General features: G+C 40.9%; 1 protein-coding gene across 1 annotated transcript in view; it reads right to left on the minus strand.

Annotated features, from left to right (window-relative positions):
• The window catches only part of ELAVL4 (ELAV like RNA binding protein 4), a 140,766-nt gene extending 126,995 nt beyond the window's left edge, over positions 1-13,771 (minus strand). Inside the window, exon 1 of the mRNA XM_064493601.1 lies at positions 13,712-13,771. Coding sequence (XP_064349671.1) covers positions 13,712-13,729 — 18 coding nt within the window. The 5' untranslated portion in view covers positions 13,730-13,771. The remainder of the gene's footprint in view (positions 1-13,711) is intronic.
• Positions 13,772-14,603: the final 832 nt, after the last annotated feature.

The following is a 14,603-nucleotide window of genomic DNA, read 5'->3' on the forward strand; positions in this document are numbered from 1 at the left end:
TGTGAGTAGCAGAATATATTATATGATTATATTAATAATAATGGTAATAATATTCAATTTATGAAGGTTTTACTCAACTATCAAGCATATACCAACAATATGCATTATATCATTTTTAAGGGGAAAAAATGACCTTTGAGGCTGGCCAGAGAGACGTAAGAAAAGGGCAGAACTGACAGCATGTCATTTGCTACATGGGAGAATATAGATACACTGAACTTAGTGACAAAACTTTAAAGTGATCTTACCTAAGATCCATGAACTGGAGGGGCTAGGAGACACTCACCCTGCCAGACAGAATGAAAGCTCCTTGTTGTCAGAGACTGTGCTTCATGTATGTGCAGCACTGTATGAACAGTACCAGCGCCGTGCCTGACACAGAGGGCATTCCATAGATATGTGTTGGTAGACTTAATACACAAAGGGATGGATGGATAAAAATATCAGTGTTACATATCTGTATCATAAACAAGATAAAAAGCATTTGTCTGTGTTTGAACTCAAATTTTAAAAGGGCTGAAAAACATCCTGAATCCAGGCTTGCTGATGACAGTGGAAAATAAAGTGAGATACTATTAAGAGAAAGATAAAATTCATCTGCCCCCCCGGCCCCGCCACATTCCCCTCCTGTGCATTCTTTTCCAAATCTCTTTCTACTCATACTTTGCAAGGTTCTAGGTTTGGGAGTAAACAGGCCAGGCAAAGAAATGATTCACCAAACATTTTTGTAGCTGGGCATGCCACTAGGCACTGGGCACTCAGACAAGCAGGAGAGAGGCCAGCAAACATCAACTCAGGTGGTATGGTAAGACAGGGTGTGGTACGGTAAGGCAGAGGGTTCCCATGAAGATACAGAGCAATCATGCCCAGCTTAGTTTTGGGAGGTCAGAGGACATGACAGGCAACCCAGATGAGTATGATGGCATGGGTCAGGGGGATAAGAAGAGGCAGGGGATGTTTCCAGCCAGAGGTAGAGCAAGTGAGGAGTAACACAAATTAGGTTTCTCTCTTCTAGACTCTCAGGGAATCCCACACTGCCATTTTCCTTGTTTTCTCTATGACTATGAGCCTCCTGAGATGAAGCTACATTATTCATCTCTGTGTTCCTAGAACCCAGCACTTTCTGGGATACAAAGGATACTTAATTGAATGAACAAGAACTTTAGAATGGGGAGTAACATACCATAATAGGACATGAGTAAGAGCACTGAAAATCATTTGGGTGTGAGAGTTTGAGCCACTTCCCTGTGCCTCAGTTTCCTCATCTGTAAAATGAGGATAATAACATGTATCAATTGTGTCCTCCACTGAGACAGCACAAGAGATTTACCAGTTTATAGTGAAAATACAATGGGGAGGAAGTAGAACTGGAAAGAGAGAGCCTCAGACCACGATGCAAATCAGACAAAGACTTGGCCAACCAAAGGGAAGCCCTGGAGCAAAGATTTTGCAATAAGAAGTCTGCCCACATTGGGCAGAAATGGTCAGGCCCTAGCATCCCCCCTGGGCTCAGTCACTGGCTCTCCAGGCAGAGCACGGCCTGAAGGACCTGCAACTCAAGGCTGTCATCTAGCTCATCCTTGCAGATAAAGTGAGTTATCTCTTGAAGGGAGATCTGAATGGCAAACCTCCATGGTGGCCACACTACCTAATGGGGTTGTGAGGCTTCCATTAATTAATGCAGATAAAATACTTAAAACAGTGCCCAGAACTCAGTATGTACTATTAAGTACTTGGTATCACTGTAAATTATCTGTACAATTACATATAACTGCAAAACTTGGGTCTACAGGGGCTAGGCTGGAAACATACATGTGTTAACTGACCTGAGTAAGATAAAAAGGTGTAAGGGGGCCCATGGTCTCTGTATTCTAGCTGCAGAGTACACATTCAGATTTAAAACAATACCAAAGAAAATAGCCACTATTAAAGCCTATATAAGAGTCAAACTTTGAAAGGTAAATTTCTACATAATTTTATGAATAAACATAAGCTATTATGTAAAGATCTTTTCCATTACTTTTGGTCACTGACAGTTAAGCACAGCATCCCAGGGACCCTGCTTTTCATAATCCATGCCTCTTTGATACTTGGAATTGATATTACAATCTCAAAAGGTACCAAGGAATATTGGGGTTTCTTTTGAACTTAGTTATTCAAAGTTTTGATTTTTTTAATGTATGGAGATGCTCTGCTGGACACTAAATATGTGTTTTGTTTATTTTTCTCTCCAACAAGAGAAAAAGAAGAAAAATTACCCTGGGTGAACAGTGTAAATCATGCTTGAGTGCTACAACCTGAGCAAGTCACTCAGTGTATCTGCCCATAGGAAGTAAGAAGAGAGCTTTGTCCAGCCAGACTGTAAGAGATGGAGTGGGATGGTCAGGATTTTGGGTCTGTAAAGGTATAGAAATATGAGCTCACAGTGCCACTGAGTTCTGAGACCTGTTTGAGACTTGGCAGATGACAATAGGAGAGCCCTGCTGCAAATGGGATCATGCTGTCAGCAGTGCAGCAGTTAGAAGAGGACTCAGCCTCGCATATGCTCAGCTACAGCCTGCCCAGTTCCTCCTCCACATGGTAATGAGAGAAGACTGCTTCAGAAAGTCTTTAAGTCACTGCTCTGGATCTTGGTCCTGGATCCACCTGTCCCAGTCAAGATGCAGCTCTGCCACCTGTGCTCACTCCATGACTTAGCTGCAAAGGGAAACACCAGTCATGATTCCTGAGTGGGGCATAGTGTTAGAGTCTGAGCTGCTGAGGGGAAAAAAGAACATAGATACTCCCATTATATTTGATTATATATCATGAAAAGTCATACAGCATCTACTGAAGTTGAGCTTTTGACATGTAGATGTCAGATGCCTATATGACAGCCCTTGATGACCCATGAAAAGGTCAAACCAATCTCTCTGAACTGTGAAATTCTAGGTAGGATCCATATAAAAAGATTGACAATTTATTATGTTTTTAATTGTGCTAAACAATATGTAACAGGGCACACAAAAACTTTATTTCAATTTTGCATCACAGTATATTTGTTAATTTATTAAGGTGAAATTTATATAAAATTAACCATTTTAAAGTGAACAATTCAGTGGCATTTAGCACATTCACAATGTTGTGCCACGACCACCTCTGTCTAGTTCCAAAACATTTCCATCACTTCAAAGTAAAACCCCTTACTCATTAAGCAGTTTTTCCCCTTCCCCACAACTCCCTAGCCCCTAATAATCACCAATCTTCTGACTCTATGGATTTATCAATTCTGGACATTTCATATAAATGAAATCGTATAATTCATCATATTTTGTGTCCGACTTCTTTCACTTAGTATGTTTTGGATGTTGTTGTAGCCTATATCAGAACTTCATTCCTTTTCATAGCTGAATAATATTCTATTATGTGTATATACACAATTTGTTTATACATTTACCCATCAATGGACATCTGGCCTGTTTCCACTTTTTGGCTACTGTGAATAGTGTTGCTATAAACATGTGTGTAACTGCACTTGAATACCTGTCTTTAATTATTTTGGGAATACACCTAGGAGTGGAATTGTGGAAATCACATAGTAATTCTATACTTTAAGTTTTTGAGGAACTGACAAAATTTTCCACAGTGGCTGCACCACTTCACAATCCCACCAGTAAAGTATGAGGGTTCTAATTTCTCCACATTTTGCCAATACTTGTTTTTTTTTTTTTTCTTTTCTTTTTCTCATTATAGCCATGTTAGTGGATATGAAGTGGTATCTCATTGTGGTTTTGATGTGCATTTCCCTAATGACTGATAATGTTGAGCATCTTTTCATGTGTTTTTTGGCTATTCTTTAACATTTTAAATGACAACCAGGGATATGGGATACAAATTTAAGTTAAAATTCAACCATGTATGGGGCTTCCAAATACAAATAACTCAAATGTGGTCACAGCTGAACAGATCCTTGCTATGATCTTCACTAAGTTCACTCTTGCACAAGCAATGATGACCACATCACAATTCATTGAATTCTAATTTAGCATTTTTTTCAAACATGGATCGTAAGAACAGGTTTCCATTTTAGAAATCCCATCTTCTAATCAAAGAAATATGACAAATAACGATGTTTAAGAAAATGTAAGCTCCACAAGGGTAGCAATTTTTGTCTCTATCATTCTCCATGTCTGAACAAGGTATATACTAGGCACTCAACAAATACTGGCTAACTAAAGAAATGAGATTGGACTACCCGGACCCAGAGACTTGTAAGTGAATGTAGATGATAAGGTAGAGAGGTGGATCTAGGCTAATTCCTCAAGAGTCTTCTGCCTAGGTCCAGTGGGAAAACAATGGCACCATTAATCAGGATAATAAATACAGGAACAAGAACACTTGTGATAAAGGAACTATCTCAGAATTCTTACCATTAAATTCAGAGCTCCATTTTTGTTCCTCAATTTTCATGTTCCTTTTATACCACCCTTTCTGTGCGGATAAATGTAAGAGAAAAGTGAAGGAGCATTCTACAAACACAAGGTAATAATGCTGCTACTCACTAACATTTCCTACCTTAATTTTTCTGTGGTTTGGTTTTTCTTCCTATGTCTTATCCTGTCCTCATCCCTGCTGAGTGTTGCTCCATCCCATATATGTCCAATTTTCCATAGTTAGTATGACAGTCTTTACAGTACTCCTCATTCCAATTTGGTTTGGCAAATTTATTAAGTCTCTTCTCTGATTTACAAATTAGAGGATACCTCCCACTGAACAGAACTTATCTAGAAAAGTCGATCATGGTCCACTGTGACTCCATGTGACACCATTTTGTAACTAGAGGATAGACCACTACATTTTAGTTTACGCTGATCACTTCCCCTTTGGAAACTATGTGCCTTCCATTCAAAAATCAGAAAAAATAATTCAAGCTTACTTTAATTTGGTAAAAATGTTTTGGTACCACTTGTCTTTTGAAATTATTTTATTATAAGAATATTCTAACCTTGTATAATTCATACCCCAAAAGAACAGACCATACCCTCAAAGGGAAGAGAAATCAAGGGGAGGGTATAGTTCTGTGGTAGAGCGCAGTGCTTAGCGTGCACAAAGCCCTGGGCTCAATCCCAGGTACCTCCATTCTAAAAAAATAGAATAAATAAACCTAATTACTTCCTCCCCCAAAACAAAAACAAAACAAAAATAGTTTTTTAAAAAAAGGAAGAGAAATCCTATTTCAACACACAATAAGACTGTCCCCTGTCCCACGTACATTAAGGTTTCTTGAGTTCTGTCCTTCTGCCATTTGTCTCCAAACAACATAGTAGTTTGACCTCAAATTACAGTATAGTGTTACAGTTAGTATCATTTTCCCCTCAACAAGTGATAGTCTGAGTGGACAGGGAGAATTTGTAGTACAAAACTCTCAGCTGTAATACAAACTCAGGATCTGACTTGAATTATTACAATCATGCACCAGGCACTTTCAGGAACACTAGTTCCAATGACCTGAGTAAGATCCTCAGAACTGCTGCTTCCAAGATTACCCTTTGTTCAGAAACTCATGCTGTAAGAACTAAAAGACCTTTAATATCAGAAATTTAGGGAAAAGATGGCCAACCAATCCTCAGGGGGAAGAAAGGAAAATCTTTTCTATAATAGTAGCAGAGCAAACTAACACAGGTCAACCACAGGCATCCATCCGTATATTGGATGAGAGACCAAAGCTGTACAGAGTCCTACTCAGGCTTCTAGCAGCAAAAACAGGACTCCATGGCATGGACTTCATATTTAGGAATTCTCCAGTTGATGACAACTCAGAATTTTTGCTTTTTATTTTTTCTTTTCTCCCATCCTCATTCCATCTTTCTCACATTTTAATTCAAATCAGTAAAAACAATGTCAAACTTTTCTTGTAAAGGTTTTGGTTGATGGAGTCTTACATAGAGTCATTTGTTCAATAAACACCTGTTGATCGTCCACTAAGTGGAGAGCCCTAGACCAGGCCCCAGGACTCAGGAGATACAGTGATGAGTAAGACACAGTTTCTGTCCTCAAGGAGCTGGGCTTCTTTCCTCAAGTCTGGAAGCTCTGTCTGTAGGGTCCAAAAAGTTTCATATGATGTATTCCTATAGAACTCTAATGCGTAAATGGTTCTCTTGACAGACAATGGGGCCGGGGACAAGAATGGTGATACTGCAGGCAGAGAAACAGCAAGTGCAAACAGGCAAAAGCAAATGTGAAGCACGTTTGGTCAACTGCAAATAATTTACTACTTGGAGCAAATGCAGGATTTAAATGGGAGAAAATGGAGGGCCATAAGTTTAGATATAAGGTAAGGATAGATGGGGAATGACAAGCCAATAAGCTTAGGCTTCATCTTGCGGATAGTGGGGGGCAGGGAAATGACAAGGTCACATTTACATTTTAGAGATAATGGTGTTGACCAGTTGGAGGGGAAGAAGCTATAAAATGGGGTTAAGAGTAAAGGGGATTTTATGGTAGACCAGTAAAGACATGAAAACAGGATATCACAGATTACTATTTACACTGTCCCTATTTTTAATCACCATGAATAACCAAAAGCAAATATCTGAATGCTTCCTGATTTTGTTTCCATGTGTCTCTTATGAAGACATATTTAGGTTTTTTGTTTGTTTTGTTTTGGCAGGAAGGGGCATAGTATTCCTTTTTAAAGAGCCCTACTCTTTACAAAAGCCTTTCCATGTTTAAGGACATACCAATAAATAATATCCCATACAATACACTTTTAACTAGACACCAAAGTAAAAAAGTCTTCAAAAGTATCCACCAGTTGGGATATATTCTTTTGTGGTATATTCAAAATTGATTATGCCTCTGAGTCATAAAACCAGGATTCAATTCCCTACTCTGTCATTTACCAGATTTCTATCATTGGGCAGGTAGCCCAACTTGTCTAAGTTGTCACCTTTAAAGCTGTGTCTCAGTCAGAGTCTGAGTCAGGAAACAGAAGGCACACTCAAAGAGTAAAAGTGAGCAAGGTTTAATGAAGGAAATACATACATCAAGGGATGATGACGCATCCTGGGGCTGCAACAGTGGAGACATTACTACCTCTGAGAGAAAGACAGAACTGTAGCTGTAGGATGGACAGGGGCTGTGACCTCCACACAGCCACTGCTAACCAGCAGCCCAGCAGAGAGAGGGCTGGGGAAATAAACACCTAAAACTCTTTCTGCCTTCATATAGCCTGCCAGTGCCTTCCCTGGCCAAATCCTTCTAGAAGTAAGAAGGCAAGGAAGCTCACTGATGTAGTCTATGAAGGTCAGCCTTCAAGGCCATAGAAAGGACGGGGAAAAGGGTAGAGAATAGATGTAGAGGGCAAATGGAAGATAACTCAGTTCAAAATGTAATAATGGCTGTCTACTTCTCACGAAGATTTCCTGAGGGTCAAATGAGATAACACATATAAAAAGAATTTGCAAACTGTAAACAAAACATGCAAATAGACTAATTATGAGATCCATTCTATAAGAATTAAACAAGAAAGAACACTGCCAATCTATGGTATGGGTCTCCCGAGGTTGACAGATCTCAAACTATCAAATCAAGAGTAGCCCGATGACACTGGAATTTTTTCTCTCTGGGTAAAAGTTCAAATCCCGAAGACAAAAAAATATAAAAATGAAAAGGAATTGTTCAGTACCAAATGGTTAAGGCTAAGTGAAAGAATTAATTCCCTAGTGAGGTCAGTGTAGCAGTGGTCAGACAGAACTCAGACACTTACACACCAGCATCTTCACGTCATTTTCCTGCCCTTCCCCTTTCCCAACTCTAGGTCTACCTTTTGCCATCAACAGAATTAACAACAATTTATTTTGTTTTCTACTGTGGTTCAGGACCAGTTCTTATAAGCACCAATTCATTTGCCAAAAAAACACTGAACGAACACCTGCAGAATACCTACAATGTGCTTAGTATATAAGCTAAGCATCTATCTACTCATCAGTGGATGATGAACCATGACAAAACTTATTCAGCTTATGAGCCTTATAATCCAACTTGTAATCTTTTTCCTTCTTGTTCACTCCTTTTTATCCATACGGACTTCCTTGCAGTTCCTTGAATCCCTCTAGATAACAGTCCTGCTTATGGCCTTTCCTCCAGCTATTCCCTCTGCTTTTCTCCCAGATAGCCACACAGTTAACTTCTTCACCTCTATCAAGTTTGTTCAAATGTCACCTTCTCAACGAGCCCTACTCTATTCAAGACTGCAATCCCCGCTCAAGCTCGTGATCCCCTTTATCCTACTCCACTTATTCCCCTAGAGCATTTATAGCCTTCTAACATGCATATAATGTGCATGTTTATTATGGTTACATTTAATTTCTATCTCCCCTTGCACTCCTACTAACAGGGATATTTGAGTTTTGTTCACTGATGTATCCAAGCACCTACAGCAGGGCATGGCCCATACTGGACACTCAACAAATACTTACTGAATTAATTAATCAGTCAATCAATCATCCAGCCACATGAAATGGTTTCAGGAGGCTCACTGACATTGGCAATTTTTTGTGGACAGAAATTTTAAAAGTTGAAAAAAGAAAACTATGTTGGCGTATTTTAAATCTAATAGCCTCATCTCAACTATAATTTGTTCTAACTTTTTGGTTTGTAGGTGAAAACTCATATAAGTGATGATTAATTCCCATTATAATTAAATGTAAAAGCTGTAACATTTCTATTAAAGGAAATATAAGATCAAGCATCAAGCTGGTACTACAGATAATAAGTGTTTGTAATTAACATACCATGGATAACCGTAAACTCTGTCATCGTACTAATAAAACATAAAAATTCCTAAAGCAACTGGGAGCTCTGTGGCAGCTGCAATGTCAACACTAGCCACTTTGCCAGTTGTTCAGAGGCTGTGCAAATTAGACAAACTGGTAGTAACACACATAATGCATTTGGGAGCCATCTTTGCACGGCATAAGTTTCTGTTTTTTAGATAAAGACTTCTGTCTTTTCTTTGGATAAAATATCCTGATGCATGAACATGTGGAGCTGAGATAAACTTCAAACTGCTAAGGGAATAAACCAAAAGGGTAGTTTAGGTACCTCTGGGTAAACTATCACCAGGTTCTGATTTGAGGGCAGAAAAGTTACTTGCGCAGCAAATTCGGGTCTATAAATTTATGGCTTAAATATGTAGAAAATATGAATTGAGGGATTAGTACCAGTTATTTTGTCACAGAGATAACTGGAAAGTTCAACAAAGAGCTCAAATGACAGAACTAGGTATGAAGGTATCAAATGTTTAATGGTTTCTTTCCAGAAAGCCAAACCACCCAAAGTGCTATGGAGTCAGAAAGATTAGGAAGCCACTGCACAGCCATCTTTCTCAATCAATGAAGGACATGATTTTCAGTGGACCAGTCACAGATTAAACTCAGTTTGGACAATGACTCTAACTCTGCTTCAGCTGTTATCACCCTCACATGTAAAAGGTTTGTGTGTTTGTGCGTGTGTGTATTGATACCTGATGGATACATCTGGAGTTCTTACTGCAGTGGGGAACTGAAACATTTAGATCCAAACTGAACTGTTTCAAAGCAAGAAGTAAACTCTGACTTGTTTCATATACTATGTATTGAGCTATTCTGAAAGAACTAATACAGCTTTTTACTAGATACCATGTATTGTGGGCTGAATTGTGTCCCCCACCCCTAAATTCCTATGTTGAGGTCCTTAACCCCCAGTACCTCAGACTATGACTGTGTTTGGAGAAAGGGCCTGTAAAGAGGTAGCAATTAAGGTAAAATGAAGTCATATGAGTGGGCCCTAACCCACTATGACTGGTATCTGCATAAAAAGAGATTAGGACACAGACACACAGAGGAAAGACCATGTGAATTCAGAGTTAGAAGATGGCCCTGTACTAGCAAGACGAGAGGCCTCAGAAAAACAACTCTGTCTACACCTTTATCTTGGACTTCAAGCCTCTATAAGTGTGAGGAAATAAATTTTTATTGTGTAAGCCACCCAGTCGGTGGTATTTGTTATGGTAGCCCTAGCACCCTAATACACCACGTATGATTCATTTCATTGTGGCACTGCAGCAAAAGAAGAATGCAGGTTTAAAACTCCAGTCCAAATCACAAATCTCAATTATGAATATTGATGGATATCTTATTTATGCAGTATCACGAGGGAATAAATCATTCCACATTGAACATAATTTCTGGATAACTGAAGCTTGCCTCTTAACAAACCAAAGTTCCCAATTCTAATAATATCAGATGGAAATCTTCTTAAAATACACCATTATACACTATTCCTGCTTTAAAGTAGGTATACCATGATGCAATCCTTTTAAAGGATAAAATTGAAACTTCCAACAAAACTGGTAATTGTTATTCAGTACTCTAATTCAATTATTGCTTCTACCTAAGATTAAGACTAATTTCTCATATTTTACTTTTGCAATTTGTTTGTCCCTCACTTTCAGCTCTCTTTTACTGAAACTTTTAGTGTGTCTCCTACCTAGCAGGCCTTCTAATCTGCTGTAGGCTGAGAAAGTAGGGAACTAAGCATGTTAGAACTGTCTTGAGTGGGAATCAAAAGGCTTGAGGGAGGGTCCAAGGAGCTTGCCTGTGAATAAACATGTTAACATACTCTGGCATATTTTTGCTTCTCAGAAATGTTTTTTCTTCTATCATAGCTTTTGCCTGTATTTCTAAGAGCTAACATTGAAAAGTTATGACCACTATGTTAGGATAAGTGAGATTTAATTTATTTTTTTATTTTATTAATTGAAAATAATTTTATTAATAATTCTATTTTATTAATTTTAATAACAATTATGGGCTTGTTTCCACTTCAAAAACGTCACAGGATCTTTATAATGAATTAAAATCTGTATAGTGTTAATTTCTGATCTCCAAAAAAAGAATATGAATATATCAATTTTAATAACAGCTAGCATATATTAGCATTTACTGTGTGCCTGATATTGTGCTAAATGCATATGAAGCATCTCAATTACCAGAAATGCAAAGAAATTATTGAAAGCAAGGAAAGGGATGCAAAATCACTCTGACCTTTCAGAAACTGTGCTTACTGAATGGATACATTATGCAAATAAGCATTATTTGATCAAATAAAACATTTTAACCTGGTTTCTAAAAAGTTATTAGTAAAAAGTAACAACATATGCAAGTTCCAAATTAAATATAATCCTGGCATAAGCCAAATAATCATTCTTCTCCGTGGACCATCACTCCTGACAACAACCTAAAAAATTGGAGTACCTTCTCTCCATGTTTCCAATGACCCAACATGAATTTATGAAGAAGATACGCTCCTAGGCAGAAGGTCCTCTGGAAATGAATCACTAGGTTATGGAGAATTACACTGGTATGTTAACTCCCACCTCTCAAAAGCTATGTACTTAACATATTTGGAGGTCAATTTTTTAAATGAAATTTATTGAGGTGTAATGCACATAATAAAATGCAGAGATCTTAAGGGTTCGGTTTGATGTGTTCTAACAAATTGGTCTACCTTGTAGTCAACACCCAACCAAAATATGGCATCTTAGAAAATTCCCTCCTGCCCCTTTGTAGTCAAACCTCTTTCCCCGACAATAGGTAGGTATTTTTCAGCAGTTTTTAATAGCAGTTTATGGACGGTTAACAATAGGAATATTTACTGAGTGCCCACGTGCCAGGCACTGTACATATATGGGATTCCATTTAATTCCCATGTCAAAGGTTGATATTATCTCCATTAATCTACTGAGAATAAAAGAGTGGGGAAAAGTAGGAGGACCAAGAAATTAATCATACAAGGTCACATAACTACTGAGCGGTGGGATCAGACCTGAATCAAGAATATCTGAATTAGAATCCCTCATGGTAAACTATATTGCCTCTCCACAAATGCTAAGGAGTTCTCTGTTAATTCAAAATACACACTAGTTAGTGGAATTAATGAGGCCACCAGTTCTACCTCACAACTGCATCTCTATTACAATCACACCCAAGTACCTTATCTTAACAAGCAAGCAAAGGTTTCAGAGGCTAATACTAATGATAACTAAAGAGGATTACTTACAAGTTCCTTAAATAAAAACCTGCATGTAAATCCTTCATATATTTCTAGGGTCGTTAGGAGAGGGGGAAAATCCTCTATATAGGTGGGTGGGTCACAACCCCTTCAGCCCCAAGGAATGGTTAGTGTTTTAGAAAAAGAAGGGAAGGAATCCAACCATCCACTTGTTCTTAGTCAACCACAGTCCACCCTACCCAAGAACCACAAGGAGAGGTGCTGCACAGCCCTGTACTGTCACTTTACAGGCAAGCTGCGAGGCAAACATCTGGAGTGAATCTTTTGATTCCTCATTACATTAATTTTATTCAATGTTTTAAACTCAACCCACTTACATTTACAAAACACTTCACAGACTACTTCCCTCATGAATGGAGCTCCATTCACATTTCACTTAAAACATCAAGCTTATTCTGAAATGACTGAGGTTAAAGCTTGTTCAGTCTCAATTTGCAAGTATTATAAAATAATGGAAAACCAGGCGCACAAATACAGGAGGATAGTGTGAGGCAGCTTCTTTGAGGGGTTCTACTAAAATAAAGCAGCTAGGTAGGGAGGGGAAGGCAGGCTTTTAGGAACGCATAGGGCTCATGCCATACTGTGCTGTAGAGTGGGTTATTTGATTCTCCAGAGGGAAGATTTATGAGAACTACCACCCTTGAGCGGTACCGGCTAACACCTAGGGAATGGATATGACTTATTTTCCCCCAAACCTGGAGTTGTTTTCTAGAAGTCCCTCTCTGAGGTTCCCCTGTGGTTTCCCTAAATCCCTTAACATATGTTGGGGGAGGGGAGGTTTTCTCCCATTTAAAAACGAATTGTCTCCAACAAGTTGAAGACTTCAGGACGTGTCGTTACTAAATCCTAAACGTCTGACAACCCCAGCCCAAAGAGAGACACCAATTACAACACACACACAAAAAGACCCTATCCGGCAACACCCTATCAGTGTTGACCCGATCCTCCGTGTTTTCCTCCGCTAAACAAGACCACAGTTAGTGCAACAGAAGCGCCCTCTCAATCTCATCTAGAAATAGCCCAAGCCTCAGGTCGACAGCAGGCTGTAATGGGGAAAGGCACTGGAGGGTGCTGCTTCTCGACAATTAGCGGGAGTCACACAGAGGGGGCCCCTGAGGATCCGCGCTCGCTCGCCGAGCCCCTTGGGGCTCTACTCGCTCGAAGCTGCCCGGACTTTCTGGCGCCACCAGCTTGATCAGCAAAGCCACCCCGAGGACCGCTCGGGAAAGGCGCAGAGGGGAGAGGCGCCGGGCGACGGCTTCTCGGAGCCGCAGGGTCAACTGTCGCAGGGGGAGGGGGCGTGGCAGACCCAACTTTCGGTGGTCTGCCCTGAGGCCCGGGAAGTCTCCGGAGGCCGGCGGGGGAGTGACCCGGAGCCCACCAGGAACAGAGCCACCAGACAGGCGGCAGAGGGGATGGCGAGGACCCCCAAGGGCCAGGGGCGCGCGGGGCCGGTTTCCTACTGCAGGGGCCCCCTCCCCCTCCCTGGGAGTCTGGGTGGCCGGGCTGCGCGATGGGAGCAGCCCAGGCGCGGCCACGTGGCCGCGCGGCCGCCAGTGCCCGTAACAGCGGGTGGGCGGGGCGTCGGGGACGCGGGGCCGACCCGAGGCGCGGCTACCTGGTTCTTAAGGCGCATCTTCTTGGCGGCGCGGTCCAGCCCGAGGCGGCTGAGGCTGGGCGGGGCGCGGCGGGCGGGAGGACGTCCGCGGAGTCGCGCCGCGCTCGCTCGCTCGCCTGACCGGCGAGGCGCGGCGCGGCGCGGCCGCTTCGCCACCCCTGTCGCCGTCGTCGCCGCCACCCCCACCGCCGGCTCCAGGGGGCGCCTCTCGCGGGAGTAGGAGGACCGACCCCTGCGGTTCCGGGCCCTGGCGTCTGAGTTGGGGCTTGGCATGGAATCTATGCTCAAAAAGTTGAATGAATAAATCTCTTTCCTACGATACTGGTACCTATGCTTAAATTTTAAGTGAGGTAGTTCTTTTGCTGACCACCAACACTATGTGCACCGATGTTATTGGCAAAACATGGTGCTGGGCTCCGAAGATTGACAAACGTGACCAATTTGGAACCCTTAGAATAAATCTTACGCTTTAGGTGAAGGTGCACTAGAAAGGTGGCCTGTGTTTGGCAGAGAGTGTGGACACGCTAAGTGCATCCTTCAAGCCATGTTTGGCCAGTTGACTGGTGTCTAAGATATACCCAAAGTAAAGTGAGAAATGGAGACAATGATTAATGTCACTAAATCCTAAACAAAATGACCAAGACTTGTGCACTATGATTTCAGATAAAAATATTTGTTGGGCTCAATGACTTGGGAGAGCCATTTAGTTACTCTTTGGCTTCCTAAACCACACCAGATATTTGAATACCACAGTGTTGATCTGGTGCTGGGTAATCTAGTGATCGTTAGAAATGGGAAAAGTGGCTTCTTGGGCCCTCCCTGACCTTTATAAAATTTTCACACTCGGGGCTGAGAAACTCAGAAACTCACAGTTGAGAATGCCTATTATTGC

Source organism: Camelus dromedarius, chromosome 14 (genome assembly GCF_036321535.1).
Source record: "Camelus dromedarius isolate mCamDro1 chromosome 14, mCamDro1.pat, whole genome shotgun sequence".
Lineage (NCBI taxonomy): Eukaryota > Metazoa > Chordata > Mammalia > Artiodactyla > Camelidae > Camelus > Camelus dromedarius.